General features: G+C 39.9%; 1 protein-coding gene across 1 annotated transcript in view; it reads right to left on the bottom strand.

Annotated features, from left to right (window-relative positions):
• Uggt2 (UDP-glucose glycoprotein glucosyltransferase 2) overlaps positions 1-24343 on the bottom strand; it is a 115576-nt gene that overhangs the window by 32778 nt on the left and 58455 nt on the right. Inside the window, exons 21-27 of the mRNA XM_013120121.3 lie at positions 12529-12735; positions 11364-11495; positions 10467-10591; positions 9917-10009; positions 7277-7379; positions 6265-6344; positions 2019-2208 (exon numbers count right to left, since the gene is read on the bottom strand). Coding sequence (XP_012975575.1) covers positions 2019-2208; positions 6265-6344; positions 7277-7379; positions 9917-10009; positions 10467-10591; positions 11364-11495; positions 12529-12735 — 930 coding nt within the window. The remainder of the gene's footprint in view (positions 1-2018; positions 2209-6264; positions 6345-7276; positions 7380-9916; positions 10010-10466; positions 10592-11363; positions 11496-12528; positions 12736-24343) is intronic.

Here is a 24343-nt window from a genome sequence, read left to right as displayed (position 1 = left end):
TGTTACAGATCCTTTAAATTCTAACTCCGTTACACAATGGGAAACAGAGTCAGGAAGGCAAGCGATGTTATTGGTGCTAGAGTTTCTCAGGTGCCATCTTACTCACTGCATCTAGGAAGACACAAGGACCTGGTTTTCTAACCGTAGAGTTACAGCTGCTGCTCATCTACATAGTTTTGAAAAGATCGTGAGATTTGCTGCTCACTGCCAAAGTGCTTGGTTGACCTGCTCAGTGTCTAAGAATGGCAAGACTGTTACCAGTAGGCAGTACTTTTATTTCTCAGCTAATAATTGTCCCACTGAAAACTTTGTACACTTTTCATTGGGATCTTTGAAGTTACCTTAATAATATGCATTGTTTATTCTGTTTATGAGACCCCAGTAGATCCTGTTAAGTGATCTCAGTGATAATGAAGACAACGAGGATTATACTTTTCCACATTTCTTCTCTGAACCTTTCTCTCCATACTTTCTCTGATACGCTTTTTCCTCCCATGAACAGAGACCGAGGTGAGAAAAGGTAGTCTTACTATGCACTAGCCAGAAGCTACATCGGAAGTGATGGCAAGCAGGTGCATTTAGCCTATAGGCCACCAAATTCTGTTCCCTGATTTCTATCTTAATTTTATTAATGCTCATTTTGTTATCTATGAGTCAGGTACCTCAAAATGTATCCTGAATGAAACTTCTAGAAGTTTCTTGCCAAGCAAAGTAGGTACTCGGTACCATCAATCTCAACTGTCATATGTGCATCTCCAAACTTCCCACACTTCATCTCCGTCTTTCTGAGACAGCGGTATATGGCAATGAAAATGTGAGAGCATTTTTGTCAGAGGCCGTGGAAGTATGCAGCACATGGTGACTGATGACTCAGGTGCTGACCCACCAGACTCTGATGGAGATAATCCTGCCTAACAAGGCTTATGGGGCCACTGACTCTGGAAACCGGCTGCCTGTATCTGCAATTTCTCTCATGTGACACTTCACTTCTCTAAGAACAGCTTTGGGTATATTTCCACTGCTTGTGTGTTCATCTAATGAAAGCATTCCATCTACTGGGCACACGTGCATCTGCGGGTGATTAGGAAGATGACTCTTCACTAATCTGTATGATTTTGATATATAGAATATATACTAGGACATGCTTCATAACTAGATCTTTGTCCCATTGGGACTGTGAGGCACTTAAAAGCTGCTTTGTTCCTTTTACTTAGACTAAAATCAGAACACAACAAATTTCTCCTCAGTCTAAGGCAAACTACACACTATCAGCTCATTTTTACCTCAGAGCAAGTTCAAACTAGACCAAAAGCTTTTTGTAAATAGATTATAAGTTTAAAACTTTATAGCTATGCACAAGGTCAGAGCTGCAGGTATCCAAACAAGGTTACTACACAAAGCACCCTAAGAAAAGCATGCCATTTCTTCACTTGCCAAGTCTAGCCGACAACAGACCTAATCTCAAAGTTTGCCACTGGGCACCGCGCCACCTGGCTCTGGTCACACTCGTATGCCTTTAACTTTGAAACCTTGGATGCCATGGTAAATGGCTCAGCTACTTATTGCTCACCCTAGGAATGTGATTTTGATCGGTGAGAGTTAACTCTTGTAATTTTTTTTATTGCTCCAAGCCTCCTGTAAAAGTAGGATTTTTAGGTTAGAGGAGAAGAAATTAGGAGGAATTAGATTGTGGACAGGAGGGTTAGAGTAGACACAGAACAATACAGAGACGTGACTAGAACAGCACACGTTTGCCCTCAGATACCCAAGCTGCTTTCACTTGCTGTAGCAGCTGATCTGAACCATGAAGAGGACCCTGGGGCTGGACCCCCAAAGGCCCTCATTAATTTATGAACCTGGAAATGTGGAGCTGAATTCATAAGAAGACCACACTGAGACCTAGAGCTATATGAAAAATTCAGTTTCCATGTGTGATTGCTCACTGACTACAGTTTTAATAGACACGGATTTGATAATCCTACCCCTTTCTCTTTACATGACTTCCCATAATAACTTACATCTTTTAAGTTAATATTATCAAGGTCACAGTTGCTCCGTACTGTTTCAACCAACCATCCTTCTGGGGTGATCATGTTGAGGGTTAGAAGGTGTGATTCTGGAATATCCAGGAACTTTGCCACTGGTCCATGAGAAGGACTATTGTTAGCCCCTGACATCAGTTCTGGTTCCAGAACAAAACGGTAAAAGCTGTTAATAAAGCATAAAAATATTGTGACTAAAATGAAAGTGATTATCTATACCCCAAAGAGTTTAAAAATGCAAATGACTTAATAAATATGACTATACGATCTTAAATCAAAAAGTTAAATACACACTGTATGCCACAGGAGTCAAGAGACCATTTATATGATTATGTAATACATATTTTTCCTTCTTAGTGAAAATAATCAGAATTCCCTTAAAATATACCTGAGTTTTTTGAATTGCTCCCTTTCCTGTCTGTGTTCTAGAGCAGTGGACCCAACCTTTAATGTTGTGGTGACCCAACCATTGTTCTGTACTCATTTCTACAAGCCTTCACGATTCCTCACAGTCTACACACTAGCGTTTCTACACGCCTTCACAATTCCTCAGTCTACATGCTAGCGTTTCTACACGCCTTCACGTTTCCTCACAGTCTACATGCTAGCGTTTCTACACGCCTCACAGTCTACATGCTAGCGTTTCTACACGCTTCACAGTCTACATGCTAGTGTTTCTACACGCCTTCACGTTTCCTCAGTCTACATGCTAGCGTTTCTACACGCCTCACAGTCTACACGCTAGCGTTTCTACACGCCTTCAGTTTCCTCACAGTCTACACGCTAGTGTTTTTACACGCCTTCATGTTTCCTCACAGTCTACATGCTAGCGTTTCTACACGCCTTCACGTTTCCTCACAGTCTACACGCTAGCGTTTCTACACGCCTTCACGTTTCCTCAGTCTACACGCTAGCGTTTCTACACGCCTTCACGTTTCCTCAGTCTACATGCTAGCGTTTCTACACGCCTTCAGTTTCCTCACAGTCTACACGCTAGCGTTTCTACACGCCTTCAGTTTCCTCACAGTCTACACACTAGCATTTCTACACGCCTTCACGTTTCCTCACAGCCTACACGCTAGCATTTTGTTAGCTCCTGCCACTACAAAGAAGAGAAATGAAAGCCAGAAAATAACTAAAATTCAAGTGGAAATTCTGATGCCAATTTTAAAAAACCAAACCAACGGGATAGAGTCAAATGCACCTGCTAATAGATCCTTAGGCACAACTGCAGTTTTACTGTATTTTATCCTCATTCTTCAGTATAATCGTACTAAAATTAGTCACTAGTTAAGAACAGTGAGAGCCAATACCAAGAGCACATGAGTGATTGTTTCAGTTCTCTAATGTATTTTACAATTGTGTTAAGCTCAAACTCATATTGTGTTCTACAGTTTCGCTATTCAACTGCTATTTTGATTTTTTTCTTTAGAAAGATGTACTTTGAACTAAACATAAAGGCAGTGTGAGTTCTGAGGGAGGTTCAAGCTCCAGGGGATGAAGGGAGGAGCACGGAGTTGGGCCATGAAGCCCAGCCAGGTGTTTGGTGCTGTGGGAACGAGGGTGCGGCTGAAAAGCCTCCCATCGACTGTCACCAAGGTGTTCATTTCTAAGCATGCTTCATCTGAGACACTGACAAGAGCCAGACAGAGAAAGCCAGCAAGACATAAACCAGCCCGTTTAATCTAAATTGCAGAAGTTATTCAATTAGCTTGTCCATATTTTGTTTGCTTCTGAGAACAAAGTCCTTAGGTCCGCCCCGACTCCAGGAGAACGTGCCAGCATGCTGATGGCTCACTAGGACACACGTGAAAGGAGCCCCAAGAAGACATGGGAGGGAACAGTCATGAAGTAAACACAAAACAAACACTCAGTGTGTCAAACACAGTATACATGGTTAGGTGACCCCCCCCCCCCCAGCGGAGGAGAGATACAAGGAGCACATCATCACTCTGATGAAGTTTAGAGGAAAGAGAAGGAAGGAAAAATATCAATATTCTAGGACAATGGGTTGTGACCCTTTGGGGGTCAGGAGACAGTTCACAGAGTTCACCACAGATCATTAGGATTCATAACAGCAGCAAAGTTACAGTTATAAAGTAGCAATGAGAGTAATTTTATGGTTGGGGTCACCACAACATGAACTACATAAAAGGTTGGGATCACTGCTCTTGCACACAGACAGGAAAGGGAGCAATTAAAGAAGAGATTTATGTTTTATGTGTATGATGTGTACGACCTTTGTGCGTCACAGGCATGCAGTGCCCGAGGCGGCCAGGAGAGGGTGCCAATTCCCTGGAACTGCCCTTGTGGGTTGTGGGACCCAAATTCCATTCCTCTGAGAGAGTCTCAAGTTCTTTTAGATGCTGAGTCTTCTCTCCAGCCCCTCAGGCTGAGTAACTGTAAGAGTTTTCAAACACTTATCTATATTTACTGCATGTATGTTTGTGCACACATATAACAGTGCACATGTAGACATCAGAGGACACTTGGCAGGAGTCACTTTTCTCCTGTTATTGGGGCCCGGTGATCAAAGTCAGGTCACCAGGCTTGGAGGCAGGCACCTTTACCTGCTGGGTGTCTCTCCAGTTCCCCTCTCCCCACAATTTAATAGCTTTAGAGACTGAAGATGAAGCTCACAAAGTAAAGACTAAGAAATAGGATCCCCGACAAAGCAGTGATGCCAGGCAAAGAAGGAAGCATGGGATTCCAACAGGGAGGAAACATCTGTGTAAAAAATCAGCAGAAATAGGGCACCCTCCCATAAAATATGACGGGGCTCATAAAGACGGGACAGAGTATGTAGCTAAGGAAACTCTTGTTCACCATTTTGCTCATCTGTGAGATAAATGAGACAATACTTACTAAAAGGGAAGGACTCAGAATCTGATTGTCATATGCTACAGAGTAAGAGTACGCTGAACTAGTGGATTAAAACATGGCCCCTGCTGTATATGCGGAACAACAGCTAGCCCTTTAGTTATTACTCCTACTACAGAAGGCATGGTCCTTCCCTCTAACACTCAACATTGCTAACCTTTATTTTATATATTTTACTTTAATTACACACACACACACACACACACACACACACACACACACACACACACACACGGGTTTAATGCCCACAGAGGCCAGAAGAGAACATCAGAAGATCAGATTGCAGTTGTAAGTTGCTGGGAAACAAACTTGGATTCTCTGAGAGGAGTAAGCCTTCTGAAACACTGAGATCTCTTTCCAGTCCTCAATACTCTTCTTCCTCTTCAATCTTTATAGAGATACTCTGAATACTATGAATAGAAATGTTGTACCCATGGGGCACACCTCTCAATTAATAGATAACATAGTCAATGATTTTGATCAGATTAAGAAAGGTATGTGATGAATTTTAAATACAAAAAAAAACCCTAAAAAGTAAATGAGCTATAAAAAAACGTGTCAGTCAAAGGGCCAATGGGTGAATTCTAAATTCTCATTTTACTTTTCTACATTTTCCATCTCATTGTCTTCCAAGCATTAAAAAATTCCCTTTTAAAGTGACTGTTCAAGGTAATGGTGTATAATATACAAAACATAACATTCTTGGAAACAATAAAGAGGTGAGCTGAATTATACATCTTCTGTCGGGTGTACATGCATGTTTAGTGTTCTGCAGCTGTGACAGAGAAAAGCCTGCCAGTAAGCCTCAGCAAGTCCACTAGGGAGCATCTCCTTTCTGACCCAGAGGCTGCTGAATATTCCTAGAAACAGAAGTGATCACAACGACACTGATTCTGATCCGGAAAAGAGAAAGGGTGTGTTTCTGTTGTTAGGTGTCATTTAAGGTCACTGTGAATAAGAGCTGTTTTACACAATGATAGACACAGGCATCTCTGTGGTACCCACAGACACTCTCAGCCACCTTAAGACCCCCAAATAGTGAATGTGATCACGTAAGAACGAACATCTTGAAATACAGGTCTGAAAAAGTGCTGACAATGCAGTTAGCCCCAAACTTTTGAAATCACTGGGTTTTCCCTTGATAACTTCTCAATAAATACTAAGTCAAATTTCTAGAAACACATATGAACACAATTTCACAGTTTCCGCAGTAAGATCAGAGATTTAAGGAGTCATGTGATTTTAGCTTCATTTCAATTATGGTGTCCAGTGAAGGCACACACAATGCTAGCCCGCAACAGATCTTCCTGTCCTCTGTGCGTCTGCCAGTCCGCCCACTCACCTTCCTAAAGGGGCTTCGGAAAGCTTGCTCCTGCAGTTCATGAACAGCTTTATCCTCGTGTTCACAATCTTGCCAAGCACCTGTTAAAAATTCCCATGTTTGGTTTTCAAATAACATGACGGCTCTCAGGTACTGAGGATCCATTATGTGCCTCCCATTGTCGCACCTGACATAGACGGCAGTATGACACGTGTGACACCTATGACATATCTCCACATCCTCTCAGATGTGTTGTACAGACTTACCTGCCCAAGCCACAGGAAGCTCTTGTTTAACTCTACATGGACAACAACACACCCGTTCTCTTTCAAATTCATGGCCACACTGACAGGCAGGGTTTGAAATTCATCAAAGCATTCTTCATGTGCCACAATATGGACTTGGTAGGGTACAGCAGCTTGGCCTATAGCAGAACCCAACCTACGCACTGCTGTAACATTTGTGCACCGCTCACTATCCTTTATAAATTTTTTTATTTTTAGACAAAAAAGGGGATATGTGGTGGTTTCCTGTTTGTACAAATAAAGCATGCCTGAAGAGCAGAGGGTGGAGCTTGCCATTAGCTAGCAGACAGGAAGTGAGATGGCTGGGAGGAGACAGGAAGTGAGATGGTTGGGAGGAGACAGGAAGTGAGATGGCTAGGCGGAGACAGGAAGTGAGATGGCTGGGCGGAGAAAGGATTATAGGCAGGAGGAAGCAGGAACTTGCTCTCTTTTCAGGCGGGAAGTTGGAGAGGTAAGGTGTGGCTATGGCTTGCTCCTTCATCTCTCTGGTCTTCAGGTGCTCTCATTTGTACAAACAAGATGTCACCACACTGTCCTACACTGAAGTGTATATACTTCATGTGTGTGTGTGTGTGTGTGTGTGTGTGTGTGTGTGTGTGTGTGTGTGTGTAAAACGTTAGGTGATATAAAGATCTGGGATGGACACAATCACTTCATTACACTTAAAAAGAGTTATGAATATTTACGTTTCAAAGTGAGAGCGTTTAGTCTAGTTTATATGATCTTACAACCAATAGCTGTGCCATCTTCTGAGCTTCTCTTGTCAAAGGATCCACAATCGCAATGACATCGAAGAACAGATCATCTTCTGGAGGATTTATCTTTATAACACTAGAACAACAAAAAGTAAGATAAGCATGGTAGGTCAAGTTTATAAAATACATCTGTAATTGTGATATGAACTATGTACATTTGTATGAGTTGCCTGCTTTCCCTTGAAGTTTAGAAATTCTGGTTATGTAATAAAATGCAAACTTGAAATTTGTAGGCAACATTGTAAAGTTATAAAGAATCTGAGAAAATGAAGTATTTTCTAAATATGCAATGAAAATATACATTAAAGAATGACACTACTACAGCAAAAATTCTGATAGCTTTTGTGTTAGGTGAGTGTATTTCCCAAGATCTGAGAATTAACTACTTTATACTTGTATTTACTTGGTATTATAAAAAACAAACAGATAATACAGGGAAATCAGGAACAAACACATACTTTGCATGGTAATTTATTTGGACCCATCCTCCTCTCTTTATTTCCTTCCTGCTCATCCTTTCCCTTCCAGTCCCGCTGATCTAAGTCATAAACTGTGAGACGACTTAATCTAAAGGGAGAAGGAAAGTGGCTAGTGGGAGATGATCAATATGTATGTTATTAAGGTTTAGACTACGCTAACTTAATTACTGCTTAACACTAGTCACACAGAAACATTTTCTTAGATGAAGGAAGAACTGCTCATTTCGACAGAAGAAAGGCTTACAAATGAAGAGCCACAAGGACCAGCTACAGGAGAAGCAGTCTGTGCTGCAGGAGACTGCAGTGAGCTACAGGAGCAGCAGTCTGTGCTGCAGGAGACTCTGCAGTGAGCTACAGGAGCAGCGGTCTATGCTGCAGGAGACTCTGCAGTGAGCTACAGGAGCAGCGGTCTGTGCTGCAGGAGACTCTGCAGTGAGCTACAGGAGCAGTAATCAGTGCTTCAGGGAGACTCTGCAGTGAGCTACAGGAGCAGCAGTCTGTGCTGCAGGAGACTCTGCAGTTAGGAAATGGGTGTTCATCAATTATTTACTTGAAACATGAGAACAGATTGAAACTTCACTTTGCTTGCAGCTGTAATTTAATTGTGTTATAGTAAGAGTAGTAGAGTCAACAGGTCTTGGATGATTTTACTAGAAGTAAGTGTTATAAGTTAGATGATCTAATTCTATGACTTTAATTGTTGCTGCTGTTAGTTATCTTTCAGAAATTTTACAAATCACTGTCATACTGTAGCACCTGTAGAAACTGGTTGTCACATGGCTTCATTATGGGGTAATTTGTTATGATTTGCCTGTACATGTTTCCTGCTGCTTTAACTTCCTCTGATAACTGCTAACTCTTTAAGGCTGTACTGTATTCATTCAAAGATATCATTGAACTACATGCACCTCACCATAGACTAAAGACAGCTTCCCAACTGAGTGAGGAGCAGCACAGCTATCAGCACCGCAGTAAGGAAGACGAGGAAGGAGGCTCATGACCTCAAGGCCAGCTTCAGCTACATTGCAAGTTTGCAGCCCTCCTACCGAACAAGATACTGCATCAAATAAACGTCTCCCGCCACAAATTAAAAAGCTAATGTTAAATACTATCTATTTGAAAGCAGTTGCAGATAATGTTGAGTATAGGTATCTTCCAGATCTTACAGTAAGAAGGACTCTTGCAGAGATGGTCTTTCTCACACTGAAAATACACACTATTGTAGCTGGAAGGTTTTCTCTGTTTCATGTGGCCCCACTGGACCAGTTTCTCTCCTGCTCTGGGTCCCTGTAGCCACTTACGAAATAACACTCAATATTAAAGGCTCAATATTACAGTGTACTTGTTTGGCCAATGCCTCAGCCCTATTACTGGCTAGCTGTCTCTCATAAATGAACCCATTTCCATTAATCTGTGTATTGCCGCGAGACTGAGGCTTGCCAGCAATGCTCTACCATGCTACTCCTTTGCAGCAACACGGCATCTCCCCGACTCTGCCTTCCTTCTCTCAGCGTCTTTGTTTGGATTTCCTGCCTAGCTACATTCTGTCTGGCCATCGGCTGAAACACCTTTATTCATTAATCAATAAAAGCAACACATACTTGCAGCACACAGAAGGACGTCACATATCACAGTATTGTTTATAATAATCAAAGAAATGTGCTACTAACAATATTGAAAAATAAATATCCTAAATGTGTTTTTATTCACTGAGCTGCACAATTGGATTTGTGGTGTGTGCATGTGTGTTGTGCTGTGTGGTATGTGTGTGAGGTATGTGCTTGTCTGCTTGTGTGGTATGTGTTGTGCTGTGTGGTATGTGTGTGTGTGATGTATGTGTATGTGTGCTTGTGTGGTGTGTGTGTGTTGTGCCATGTATATGCGCTATGTGTTGTGTGTGTGTGTGGTACTTGGGATCAAACTTAGCCTCACGTATGAGATGCAAACACATCTGCTACTGAGCTATGTTGTAGATTTTTTTCTTTATGTTGCTAATTGTAATTTTACTGAACAGAGAACCTTTAGTTTTTACTATGCTGTACTGTAAAAAGAAATGGAAATAATGGGTGACAAGGGGGAAGAATGCATGCAATCATTCACCAGTAGGAATAGTTAAATGCTGCAGCAGCATTACCTGTGGTCCTCTCTGAGGAGCGTGACGTACTGAGGGGAGCGTACAGGCAGTGGAGACACAAGAGCATCTATTTTCATCACAAGGTCACTCATGCTGGGACACAGAGAAGCAGCGTGAGACTTCTAGGAAGAGAACTTTTATTTCATGTCACAGTTGACAACTCTGGAGAGGCCCTCTCTCCATGTCTAGCTATAGTTCCTCTCTTACACAGTAGACTACAAAGGACACAGACTGTAATCACATTTCTCTGGAAAGGCAAGGCACTCACACAATACACAAGCTGGATATTTACAGCTGAAGCAGAAGTTTAAAGAAAGAACATGGGACCCACGCACACAATATTTATGGAAATGGCTCCTCCTGTGAATGGAGAGGGTACAGCTAGGTGAATACAAAACAGAGAGAAAGAACGACTTCCAGGAAACAAACACTGGCCCTTAGTGCCAGCTGACAGCGAGTAAATGCATGGGTAGACTATCATCCCATGGCTTTTATGATGTATCTAGTCTAAACAGCCAAAGGAGTTACTTTAGTACCTTTAGATACTTACTGTTGTGAGCTCATTTCCATATTTTCGACAATGTCTTTAATTTTCTCCACTGAATTACTAAATGTTATCTTTTCAATCAAGAGAAAATCTTCTACGTAGAACTCTTCATGTAAAGGTCCTAAGAACTTAAAACAAGGTTTATTTTTAGTTTATTGTTTTATCGTTGGATATTTTCTAGCAGACATTCAGGAAACTTTTCTTTTTACATGTTTACTCCATCACCACTATACAACCACGAGCACCACAAGCATTTTCTGAGGGAGCAGACACACGCACCGCTGTTACACGCGTGTCCACAGCCCTGCTGTAGAACACGGGGCTGACTCATACTCACCGCTGTTACACGCATGTACACAGCCCTGCTGTGGTGATACCTTGCTTGCACAAATAGAGCCTGTCTGACGGTCAGAGAATGGAGCTTGCCACTAGCTAACCATAGAGGTCTGGAGGTCTGAACAAGTTTATAACTTGTAAAAGACCGTCAACACGTTGATAATCTATACATGCATACTCCAGAATGTGCAACACTAGCTTTCATCTGACATAAAAACTGCAGAGAGGCACAGAGGAAAAAGATGTGGGAATGTGCGTTGTACCCCACCACAACACTGATGTCCCAAACATGTAACGGTGTGTTTGTTACAAAGAACCTTGTCACTAGAACAAGAGAAAGCTGGATGCATGGACAGCACTATGCTTTCCATAACGGAGGGAAGGATGTCGTTATTGCATCTGCGGGTGAGGTTGTGGGCTGTTGACCTGTCTTATTTATCCTGAGCTCTGACTAGTACGTATCCCATGAGTGCCACCCATGAACTGTGTATGTCACACCGTGTTGTTGGGTCTCTGTCCACAGCGCCAGTGTCCACTAAAACCTAGGAAGTTTCTTCTACTTACTTTCCCATTGCTGACAATACCGATTTGGCCAGGCTGCAATTTAAGCACATCTCGACAGAATAACTGGTGGGTTTGGAAAATATTTACTCCAACGGTGTTATATTTTTTCTCAAAAGCATTCTTATCCATCTCCTAAGGTACAAGTTAAAAAAGAAAAAATGAGAAATAAAAAAACAGAAAAAAACAAGTTAAAAATGATGAAACTATTAAAGATGAATAAAACGACAAAGTAGCAGTATATAATTCATGTATATAAATCCCACATTAATATTAATAAAATTATGCAAATTATGATTTAAAATATTTTCTTCTGAAGCAACATTTTCAAGAAATAATTTCTTTTGTCAAATCATTCACAAAACCATTAAATCTTGTTATAAGTACATATAGTTAAAGATTATTCATTATTTGACCATTTAAGGGAGATTTGTAGATCATTATAATGTTTGAGAACATCAGTTTCACTAAAATTTACCATTAAAGAAATGAAACATTTATTAATTCTGAACTCAGTAACTCATATTTGGTGCTCTTAAAGAGTAGTGTTTAAATTAGAAACATTCCATCTTACCCCAGTGTACAAATTACAGAAGGCCAATTTAATAACTGCATTTGAACAATGAAATATTGAGCATAATCCTTAGAGAAAATCAATCAGAAAAGGTTGTTACACAGCTTCATACTGAGGCACGCTTCTCCCAATCAGTACTTCCCAGGCTTTAAGATGCATACGATTCAGCTTGGTGGGTTCTATTTGTGTTTAGCTAGGAGGCCTTAGGGTCTGAAGGTTGAGCAAATTGTCATGCACTCCTATCATGATAGAAATTTCCATCCCACCATTCAGTATGGTAGCTGTGGCCACAGCACGATTAGAAAACAAAATTCCAATTGTAAGTGTACAGTGGCCACACCTAGTCAGTCTTGCAGACAGGCTCCCTAGGCACTGTCAGCCCACAGACGCCCAGTTCCCCCATTTCTTCTCAGCTGCAACCTCCCACCATGCCCTGATGGACAGCCGTCTGTTACACCCAGCTTCTCATACTTACCAACATTTTCAGTATTCTGGTACTTTAAGTGTATAAATTACGCTTTTGAAATGTGCAACACACATGCACGCATGCACGCATGCATGCACACGCTCGCTCACACACAATTGTTTACTGACCATATTAAGGAATGTTTTAATTTTATCTCCAGAATAAATTGCTTCAGCTGTTTCTTCTTTTGCCAGTTCTTTGAGAAATCTTCTCAAAAGGCTGTTTTTATGTGTAAGAAAAGCTGCCAAAATTCCTCTAGAAATGACTGTGTTGTCTTCATTTATCTTTGATGTGGGATTATAGATGATTCCCAAACGAGTGTGAACACTTTCTTCCTGTAAAACACATTGACAATACAAGACCAGTACTTGACACCCTGTTACAGTTTCTTGACTTTACTTATACCTCTTTTTACTGTTGGACTTTCTATGATGAGAATACCAGATGAGTAATTATCACCACAATAGCCAGAGAGACAACCATTTAGTAACTCTATCCACTTCTTTAGTATAAAGTTTCTTTGGTAATAAAATATTTAGTCACTTTGTGAGTGTATAAAAGAATACATAAAGTATACAGAATGCAAGTTTAGAATTCAGCGAATTCTACCATAAACAACGACGTAGATGAAGAAATCAGCATTACCAGTAATTCAGGCAGTCACCTCCTCTCAGTCACCATACACCTCCCAGTTCCCAAAAGCAGCACTTCAAAATTTACACCAGTAAGTCTCTTCATTTCTTAGTCCCCACATTTCTACACCAAATTTATACCAGTAAGTCTCTTCATTTCCTAGTCTCTACATTTCTGACACTAAATGTTTAATCATCTTCAAATTTCATGTAAGTGGGTTAACGTAGCATGTGAAATTCTGTGCTTTCTTACCAGTCAACAGAATGAGAGAGTCATAAATACTGTTACAGTGTGGTTATTTTGGTAGCACACAGAATTCCATGTGATGAGTATACTCTTTATGAAGCCTGTTGTTGGGTAGTTGAGCCTCTTCCATTTTAGGACTCTATACCAGGATATACAGATCTTCATTTATTTAATTTTTTAAAGAACGTTAATTTTTGAAATAGCAAAATGATTTACAAAATATGTATATGAGTTGCCACTCCCACTAGCAACATATTAGTGAACATATTAGTGCTTATTATATCAAAGGTCATGAACTTTTTTTTTTTTTTGGTTTTACGAGACAGGGTTTCTCTGTATTGTTTTGGAGGCTGTTGGTCCAGCCTGGCCTCGACTCACAGAGATCCGCCTGCCTCTGCCTCCCGAGTGCTGGGATTAAAGGCTTGCGCCACCAACGCCTGGCGGGTCATGAACCTTTTTCATTGTCATTTAAATTTAAATCATCTGTGCAGTAAGGAAGGATACTGCACAAGGGTTTTAATTTCTTTTTTCCCTCATCATCAGTGGTACTAAGCATTCATGTCTATGTCAATGGCATTTCCCACCTAAATTCTTTGCTCTAATTTCAGCCTTTATAAAAATTAGATTCTCTTTAATGTTTGTACACATGTTTGATGTCCACAGTTCAAGTGCTTTTTGGCTTCAACTCAATAAACAGTGCAACCATGTTTGTTTGCGCTGTGGCTTGTACTCTATGCTGTGAGTTGGCAAAAAGTAATTGCTTTAATTTGAATTCACACTAGTTCAATTTATTAATATTTTAACTGATTGGCACTAGGCTCATTGTCTATTTTAGAAATCATTGTTTTGAAGTCATAAAGATCATCTTCACAGGAATTTGTTGTTTTTGTTTTATGTGTAAAAGTCTATTTCCCATCATCTGGAATTGATTTTACATATGAGCTCAAACACGGAGAGATAAAGACTATTCTCACTGTCTCACAGGCTAACTTTAACCCACTACTACTAATATATGCATGGCTCTAGTATCTTTATTTCCTTTTGATTTTCTCTTTCCTCTTCTTGAGTTAAGAAAAAAATTGTTTTCAATTATGTGCGCATTATAAAAGGTCTTGACAGTAATAACCTAATTGTTCTCTATTTCTCTGTTTTATGAGTATTTTAGTATTCTTGGTTCTTAGAATTTTTGCTTATTAATGTGACAATTTCAGATAATATGGATGCCCTATTGAAATTGTAATAAGGCTATTATCAATTATGGGAGAAACGGCACCTTCACAATATTGATCCTATTCATTAATGACCATAGTATATTCTCCCATTCACATAGGATGCCTGTATTTTCCCTTAAAATGTTTATATTAAACTTTGCTACATTGGTTTCTAGGATTTGGTATTTTTGATGCTGGTATAAATGGTATATTCATTATACTTTAATTTCTTATTTGTTATGATTCTTACAATTATAAAAAGACCTAATAACAACACATTAAAGCAGAAAAATTAATTCTAATAATTTATATAGCCACATGATCAGTTACAATCTTCTTAGAGAGAAACCTTTAACGTCATCAGGTTGAGGCAATGGCAGCTTTGTGAATAAGTTTGTGTTTATTGCCTCCCATTTTGTTTTCTGGAAAAACTGTGTTCTAGATAAATGCCTGTCCACAGGTATGATGATACAGGACAGGGAGTTTTCTGTTTTGTCACACCTAGATCACACATTTAAATTTTCTGATAATTAAAGTTATATTTTTCACACCAGTCAGGGAAGCAGAAAGTCTGACTGCAGATCTTTACCTCTCTCTCTGACCTTCCGAATCCAGCCTCAGTTGAGCCTCGCTCTGCAGCAGACACCTTTGCAGGCTCCCTTTGTCCCATCTCCAGGGGACCACAGGGATCTTTGTCCCCCCTTCATCCCAGTCTCCACCTCCCACAGCCACTCTCTCAGACCCACAGGCCAAACTCTGACCAGGGCAACAGGCAGGCTAACTGTAGGTTTTCTCCTCTCCCTCCACGCCCCCGATTCCAGTCCCCTGTCTCATCCCCAGCTCGACAGCAGACCTTCTGCTGTGGCCTCTTTTCATGTTCTGGCCCCACTCCCAGGGGACTAAATAGATCCTGCCGGAACACGCCGATTTCCCCACTCTGTGGACCTCCAGACCCTCCCAATGCCCATCACCATTCTTAAGTGTCAGCTCCTAATATCGAGAAACACATTTTACCTGGAACCCCACGTGGTCACACCTATAAGCTTCCCAAAGTATTTCCTACCAAGCACACAGCCATCATACTCTCCTAAGAACCAGAGAGGGCAAGAGAAACAAAGGAAGAGAAGACCCACCCAACAAAGACAAGTCCAGGCACCAGCACCCAGAATTACAATCTTTCTAATCACAGATGTCTAGACAATAACAAAAGCACAATAACAATTAGTACACTGTGTATCCATGAAGCTCAGCAATCCTCCCACAGTAGGCCCTGAGAATTGCAACACAGATGAGGCACAAGAAAGAAAAACTTCCCAGATCAGCCCATGTGAAGATTACAGAGGCCTTCAGAGACGAAATGAATAAATCCCTTAAAGAAATCCATGAAAACACAAATAGTGGAAGGAAATGAATAAAACAGCTCAAAACCTGAAAGTAAAAAAGGATCAATAAAGAAAATCAAAACTGAGGGAAATCTCGAAAAAAAAAATAGGAAATTGAACAAGAACGACAGAGGCAAGCTTCACCAACCAAATACATGATACGGAAGAGAGAATCTCAGGTATTGAAGACACAATAGAAGAAATGGACACCCCAGCCAGAGAAAATGAGAAAATGTGAAGCCTAAAAAGAAATCCAAGCACAAAATTATCCAGGAAATGTGGGACACTATGAAAAGATCAAATCTAAGAATAATAGGAATAGAGGAAGGAGAAGAAACCCAGGAAAAGGCAAAAGAAATATTATTGACAAAAGCACAGAAGAAAATTTCCCTAATCTAGAGGAGAAGGTGCCTATCAAGGTACAAAAAGTATGCAGAACACCTGAAAGACTGGACCAGAATAGAAATTGTGCACAACATATAACAATCAAAACAGTAAACATATAAAATGAAGCCTGTATTTAATATTAAAAGCTACAAGGGTAAAACACCAAATAACACATAAAAGCAAATCTATTAGAAGAGTGATTCTCAACCTGTAGGTTGCGAACCCTTTGGGTGTTGAACCATCTTTCACAGGGATCACATACAGATATCCTTCCTAACAGACATGTCAATTATGGTTCATAACAGCAGCAAAATTGCAGTAATGAAGTAGCAATGGAAATACTTTTATGGTTGGGGGTCACTGCAACATGAGGAACTGTACTGAAGGGATGCAACATTAGGAAAGTTGAGAACCATTGAGTTAGAATGATACCAAACTTCTCATGGGGACCTAAAAGCCAGAAGGGCCTGGGCAGATGTGCTGCAGATGTTAAGAGACCACAGGTGCCAGCCAGCCCAGGCTACTATACTCGGCAAGATTTTATTTTTATTTTTAAATTTAAATTTAAATTAGAAACAAGGTTGCTTGACATGTCAATTCCAGGTCCCTCTCCCTTTCCCTCCCCACCCATCAACCACCCCCCTTTTCCCCTCATTTCCCCAGGGAGGGTGAGGCCCTCCATGGGGGTGTCCATAGTCTGTCATTTCATGCAGGGCAGGGCCTAGACCCTCCCCCAAGAGTTCAGGGTGAGAGTGCATCTCACATTGTTGGATGGGAGCCCAAAGTCCATTTGTATACATGGAGAAGTCAGATTTGCCTTTATATGTTACTTTGCCTTTCTCCTTAACTGCTCTTAATATTCTTTCTTTATTCTGTATATTTGGGGTCTTGATTATTATGTGGCAAGGGGACTTTTTTTGTGATCCACTCTATTTGGAGTTCTGTAAGTTTCTTGTATCTTCATTGGCATGTCTTTCTTTAGGTTGGGAAAGTTTTCTTCTATGATTTTGTTGAATATGTTTTCTGACTCTTTGAAGTGGTTTTCTTCACCTTCTTCTATACATGTTATTCTTAGGTTTGTTCTTTTCATGGTGTCCCATATTTCCTGGATCTTTTGTGTTAGAGATTTGTTGAACTTAAGAATATCTTTGGTTGATGAATCCATTTCTCCTAATGTATCTTCAACAACTGAGATTCTCTCTTCCATCTCTTGTATTCTGTTGGTAATGGTTGTATCTGTAGTACCTGACCATTTGCCCAGCTTTTCTATTTCCAGCCTTTCTTCAGATTGTGTTTTTTATTGTCTCTATTCCAGTTTTCAACCCTTGCACTGTTTGAATTGTTTCTTGCAATTTTTGGTTCATCTTTTCATCCATTTGTTGCATTTTATGAATTTTTTGGTTTGTTTTTTCTTCCATTTCTTGCAGTTTTTGGTTTGTTTTTTCTTCCATTTCTTTCATTTTTTGGTTTGCTTTTTCTTCAATTTCTTGCAGTTTTTGGTTTGTTTTTGCTTCCATTTCTTGCATTTTTTTGGTTTGTTTTTTCCTTCAATTTCTTGCATTTTTTGGTTTGTTTTTTCATCCATTTCTCTGAAGGATTTTCCTATATCCTATTTTAGGGCCTCTGTAAAGAGAGGCTTTTTCCTTGTGAGAAATCTTTTCCTTTGAGAGAACGCCTTCCAGCCAGCCTGGCTCTAGAGCCGCTTCAGTCCCAAATAAACACACAGGAGACTATATTAATTATGAAGCTGTTGGCCTTACTTGTCTCTTACTGGCTAGCTCTGACTTAAGTAATTACCCCATAATTGTTAATCTAAGTATGTCTCTTACCAGAGAATAGTTCCGGGCTTCCTACCCCATGGCGTTACATCTTGACTTTCCTGTGTTTCTCCTTCCCAGAATCCTCCTGGACTCCTAGTCCCACCTATATAGATTCCCTATTGGCCAGACAGTGCTTTATTGACAAATGCACAGGACTTCCCCAACAGGCCTCTATCATTTTCATGAAGTTGTTTTTAAGGTCATCCTCTTCTGCTTCATTTGCATTGGAATGTTGGAGTCTTGTTGGTTTGGAGTCTCTAGAATCTGGTGGTGTCATACTTGTTTTTCTGTTGCTGAGTGTGTTTTTGTTTTGTCTCTATCCCATCTCTTTTTCTAGTGGGTGCAGAAAGAGCCCCTTACTGGTCTGGTGGTTAGGGGACCAGAGTTCCCTTTTTCTGGGTGCAAGCAAGTCCAATACTCTGGTAGTTCTTCTATTTCTCATCCTAGTTCTGGCCCCGTGGGTGGAGAAGAAGCCCAGGAATCTGGGGTGTGTAGTCTCCCACCTGGTCCCCTGGTTTTGTTGGTGGAAGAGAAGACCTGGGATCTGGGGTGCTTGGCTCCTGCCGGGATAGGAAGCTCTGTGGCAGTCTCCAGGCAATCCCCAGGCACTGGAATGCAGGCCTGGATTCAAGGCCTGTTTTACCTGGTCTCGCCTCTGGACCCACTGGTCCCCTGGTCTCAACTCAGCAAGATTTTTAATTACAATAGATGGAGAAACAAAAGACATTCTATGATAAAACCAAACTTAAACAATATCCATCTATAAATCTAGCTGTATGGAAGGTGCTAGAAGGAAAAAGTCCAATGTAAAGAGGTTACACTCAGGAAAACACAGTGAATAAATAATCCCAGACCAGCAGTGAAAGCAGAGGAAAGGCACACACACACACCACCACCACCACCACCACCAAAATTACAAAAATTAACAATGACTGATCACTTATATCTCTCAATATCGATGGTCTCAATTCCCCAATGAAAGGACACAGACTAACAGAATGGATGTGAAAACAGGATTCATCCTTCTGCTTCCTCCAAGAAACACACCTTAGCATCAAACATAGACATTACCTCAGGGTAAAAGGATGAAAAAAATTATCCAAGCAAATGGATCTAGGAAAAGCAAGCTGCTATAGACATTTTAACATCTGACAAATTAGTCTTCAAACCAAAATTAATCAGAAGGGATGGGGGAGGACACTACATACTCATCAAAGGAAACATCTACCAAGATGACATTTTAATTCCTGACATCTGTGCCCCAAACACAAGGGCATCCGTGTTTGTAAAAGAAATGATAATACAGCTTAAATCACATAACGACCCTCACACACTGATAGTGGGAGACTTCAGTACAGATTCTCACCAATATACAGGTCATCCAGACAAACACTAAACAGAAATACTGGAACTAACAGATGTTATAAACCAAACAGACTTAACATATTTGTAGAACATTTCACTCAAACATAAAAGAATATACCCTCTTCTCTGTACCTCATGAATTTCCCCCACATACTTGAACATAAAACAGGTCTCAATAGATAAAAGAAAGATATTGAAGTAATATCCTGAATTCTATCCTGCCAGCATAGATTAAAGCTAGATATTAACAACAGAAATAACAAGAGGCTTATAAACTCTTGGAGACTGAATAACTCTCTACTGAATGAAAAATAGGTCAAGGCAGAAATAAAAGAAATGAAAGACTTTTTAGAATTGAATGAAAGTGAATAAACAACATATCCAAACTCATGAGACACAATGAAGGCTGTTCTAGAAGGCAAGTTCAAAGCACTAAGTGCCTTCATAAAGATATTAGAGAGATATCATACTAGTAACTTAACAGCACACCTGAAAGCTCTATGACAAAAAGAAGAAATCACACCCGAAAGGAGTAGATGCAAAGAAATAAACTCAGGGCTGAAATCACTAAAGTAGAAATAAACAAAAAATACAAAGAATCAATGAGACGAAGAGTTGGTTATTTTGAAGATCATTAATATTGATAAATACTTATCCAAATTAACTAAAAGGCTGACCAAGAGTATCCAAATTGATAAAATCAGAAATGGAGAGGACATCACAAGAGACACCAAGGAAATCCAGAGAATCATAAAGACATACTTAAAAAATCTGTACTCCATCAAAATGGAAAATCTAAAGAAATGGAAAATTTGTCCACATATACCAGTTATCAAAGTTAAATCAAGATTAGATAGACAATTTAAATAGACCTATACTACCCAGCGAAATAGAAACAGTCATCAAAAGTAAAAAAAAAGCCAAGGGTCATTCAGTTTTAGCCTAGAATTCTACCAGACTTTCAAAGAAAAGTTAATGCTAACAGTCCTCAAATTATTTGACAAACTGAAACAGGAGAAACATTGCCCAATTCATTTTATGAGGATGCAGTCACCTGATACCAAATCACATTAAGTCCCAACAAGGAAAATTATAAACCAATTTCATGTATGAGCATAGATGCAGAATTTCTCAATAAGGTTCCAGTGCCTGGAGACTGCCACTGAGCCTCCCATCCCAGCGGGAGCCTATGCATCCCAGATTCCTGGTATTCTTCTCCACATGCAATACCAGGCAATTCAGGGGCAATTTCTCTCACTCGCCATCACTCGGATTTCCTGGCCTGGGGACCACAGCCAGGCCGACTCAACCCCAACAACCAAGTGACCAGGAGCTGCAGAGAGAGCTGGCCCACTTCTGCCCACACTCAGGGCAGAGGGCAGAGAGCAGAGGCCAGAGAGTATTGGATTTGCTTCCATCCACCGAAAGGGAACCCTGGTTGCCTACCCACCAGGAGAGGAAGAGGCTCTTTCTACACCCACTGAAAGAAGTGATGGGAAAGAGGCATTATAAGAACACACTCAGCAACTGAAAAACAAATAAGACACCACCAGAGCCTAGAGAGTCTACACGCAAGACCTGAACACGCCAATGCAGATGAAGAAGGGAATGACCTTAAAAACACCTTCACGAAAATGATAGAGTCCCTCAAAAAGGATATGAGAAAAATCCCTTAAAGAAATGGAAAAACAAACCAAAAAATCCAACAAATGCAAGAAAGGGAGGAAAACACAAAGCAAAAATTACAAGAAACAATACAAACAGTGCAGGGGTTGAAAGCAGATATGGAGATGATAATAATAATAATAATAATAATAATAATAATGATAAAACTGCAGTCTGAAGGAATGCTGGATATTCAAAAACTGGGGAAACGGTCAGGTACTACAGATGCAAACATAACCAACAGAATACAAGACTTGGAAGAGAGACTCTCAGGTGTTGAAGAGACACTAGGAGAAATTGATTCATCAACCAAAGAAAATCTTAAGTCCAACAAGTCCCTAACACAAAACATTCAGGAAATATGGGACACCATGAAAAGACTAAACCTAAGAATAATAGGTATAGAAGAAGGTGAAGAAAACCACCTCAAAGGGGCAGAAAACATATTCAACAAAATCATAGAAGAAAACCTTCCCAACCTAAAGAAAGATATGCCAATGAAAGTACAAGAGGCTTACAGAACACCAAAAAGAGTGGACCACAAAAAAGTCCCCTTGCCACATAATATTCAAGACGGCAAACATACAGAACAAAGAAGGAATACTTAGAGCAGCTAAGGAAAAGGCCAAGTAACATATAAAGGCAAACCTATCAGAATCACACCTGACCTCTCCACGGAAACTCTGAAAGTCAGAAAGTCCTGGATAGATATTATACCAACACTAAGAGACCATGGATGCCTGCCCAGTCTACTATACCCAGCAAAGCTTTCAATCAATGTAGATGGAGAAAACAAGGTATTCCATGGCAAAACCAGATTTAAACAATACATATCCACTAACCCAGCCCTACAGAAAGTTCTGGAAGGAAAACTCCAATCCAAGGAAGTTAATTACAACCAGAAAAACATAGGCAATAGATAATCCCACTTTACCAACAGCCAAAAGAGAAAAGGGGTGGAAATCCACATACAGTTCTACCACCACGAGCCATTCCAAAACAAACAAGAATGAACAATCAAAGGTCATTAATATCCCACAATATTAATGGTCTTAACTCACCCATAAGAAAGCACAGGCGAACAGAATGGATTCGAAGACAGAACCCATCCTTCTGCTGCATACAGGAAACACACCTCAGCTTCAAAGACAGACATTACTTCAGAGTTAAGGGTTGGGAAAAAATTTTCCAATTAAATGAACCCAAGAAACAAGCAGGGGTAGCAATCGTAATATCTAACAAACTAGACTTTAAACTGAAATGAATCAAAAGAGATGAAGGAGGTCATTTCATATTCATCACAGGCGAAATCCACCAAAATGAAGTTTCTATCCTGAACATCTATGCCCCAAATACAAAGGCATCCACATTTGTAAAAGAAACATTAATAAAACTCAAACCACACATAAAACCTCAAACACTTATAGTGGGAGATTTCAACACCCCACTCTCACCACTAGACAGGAATACCAGACAGAAACTTAACAAAGACAACAAAGGGACTAAGAGAAGTTATGACCCAATTGGGATTAAAAGACATCTATAGAACATTCCATCCACATAAAAAATAGTATACCTTCTTCTCACCACCACATGGAACCTTCTCAAAAGTGGACCACATACTTGGCAACATATGAAACCTCAGCAGCTACAAAAACGTTGGAATAACTCAATGCATCTTATCAGACCACCATGCTTTAAAGTTAGAATTTAACAACAACACAAATTGCAGAAATCCTACAAACTCATGGAAATTGAATAATGCATAATTGTACCACTCTTGGGTCAAAGAAGAAATAAAAAAAGAAACTAAAGACTTCCTAGAATTCAATGAGAATGAAGACACAACATAACCAAACTTATGGGACACTTTGAAAGCAGTGCTAAGAGGAAAGTCCACAGCACTAAGTTCCCACATGAAGAAACTGGAGAATAGTCACATCTGAGAATTAACAGCACAGCTGAAAGCTCTAGAACAAAAAGAAGCAAACTCACTCCAGAGGACCAGATGCCAGGAAATAATTAAATTGAGGGCTGAAGTCAATAAAGTAGAAACTAGGAAAATGATACAAAGAATCAATGTAACAAAGAGTTCTTTGAGAAAAATCAACAAGATAGACAAGCCTTTATCCAAACTCACCAAATGGCATAATGTGAACATGCAAATTAACAAAATTAGAAATGAAAAAGGGGGACGTAACAATGGACACTGAGGAAATCCAGAGAATCATCAGGTCATACTTTGAAAACCTGTACTCCACAAAATTCAAAAATTTAAAGGAAATGGACAATTTTCTGGATAGATATCACCTGCCAAAATTAAATCAAGAACAGATAAGCAATTTAAATAGATGTATAACCCCTACGGAAATAGAAGCATTCATCAAAAGTCTCCCAACCAAAAAAAAAAAAAAAAAGCCCAGGTCTAGATGGCCTCAGTGCAGAATTCTACCAGAAATTCAAAGATCAACTTATATCATTTCTCTTCAATGTATTCCATGCAATAAAAGCAGAAGGGTCTTTGCCAAACTCTCTTTACGAGGCTTCAATAACCTTGATACCCAAGCCACACAAAGACATAACTAAGAAAGAGAACTTCAGACCAATTTCACTCATGAATATTGATGCAAAAAACTCAATAAAATAATGACATCGGATCCAAGAACACATCAGAAAATCATCCACCATGATCAAGTAGTTTTATCCCAGCAATGCAGGGATGGTTCAACATGTGAAAATCCATCAATGCAATCCACCATATAAACAAGTTGAGAAACAAAAATCACATGATCATCTCACTGGATGCTGAAAAAGCTTTTGACAAAATCCAACACCCCTTCATGATAAAGGTCTTGGAGAGATCTGGGATAAACATAATAAAAGCGATATACAGCAAACCAACAGCCAACATCAAACTAAATGGAGAGAAACTCAATGCGATTCCTCTAAGATCAGGAACAAGACAAGGCTGTCCACTCTCTCCATATCTCTTCAACATTGTACTTGAAGTTCTAGCTGGAGCAATAAGACAACAAAAGGAGATCAAGGGGATACAAATTGGAAAGGAAGAGGTCAAACTTTCACTATTTGCAGATGATATGATAGTTTACATAAGTGACCCAAAAAACTCCACCAGGGAACTTCTACAGCTGATAAATACTTTCAGCAAAGTGGCAGGATACCAGATCAACTCAAGAAAATCAGTAGCCCTACTATATACAAACGATAAAAGGG

The sequence above is a fragment of the Mesocricetus auratus genome, unplaced genomic scaffold (assembly GCF_017639785.1).
Source record: "Mesocricetus auratus isolate SY011 unplaced genomic scaffold, BCM_Maur_2.0 Super-Scaffold_2245, whole genome shotgun sequence".
Classification (NCBI taxonomy): Eukaryota; Metazoa; Chordata; class Mammalia; order Rodentia; family Cricetidae; genus Mesocricetus; species Mesocricetus auratus.
Note: the sequence above shows the minus strand (reverse complement) of the source record. Positions and strands in the feature narration are given on the sequence as shown.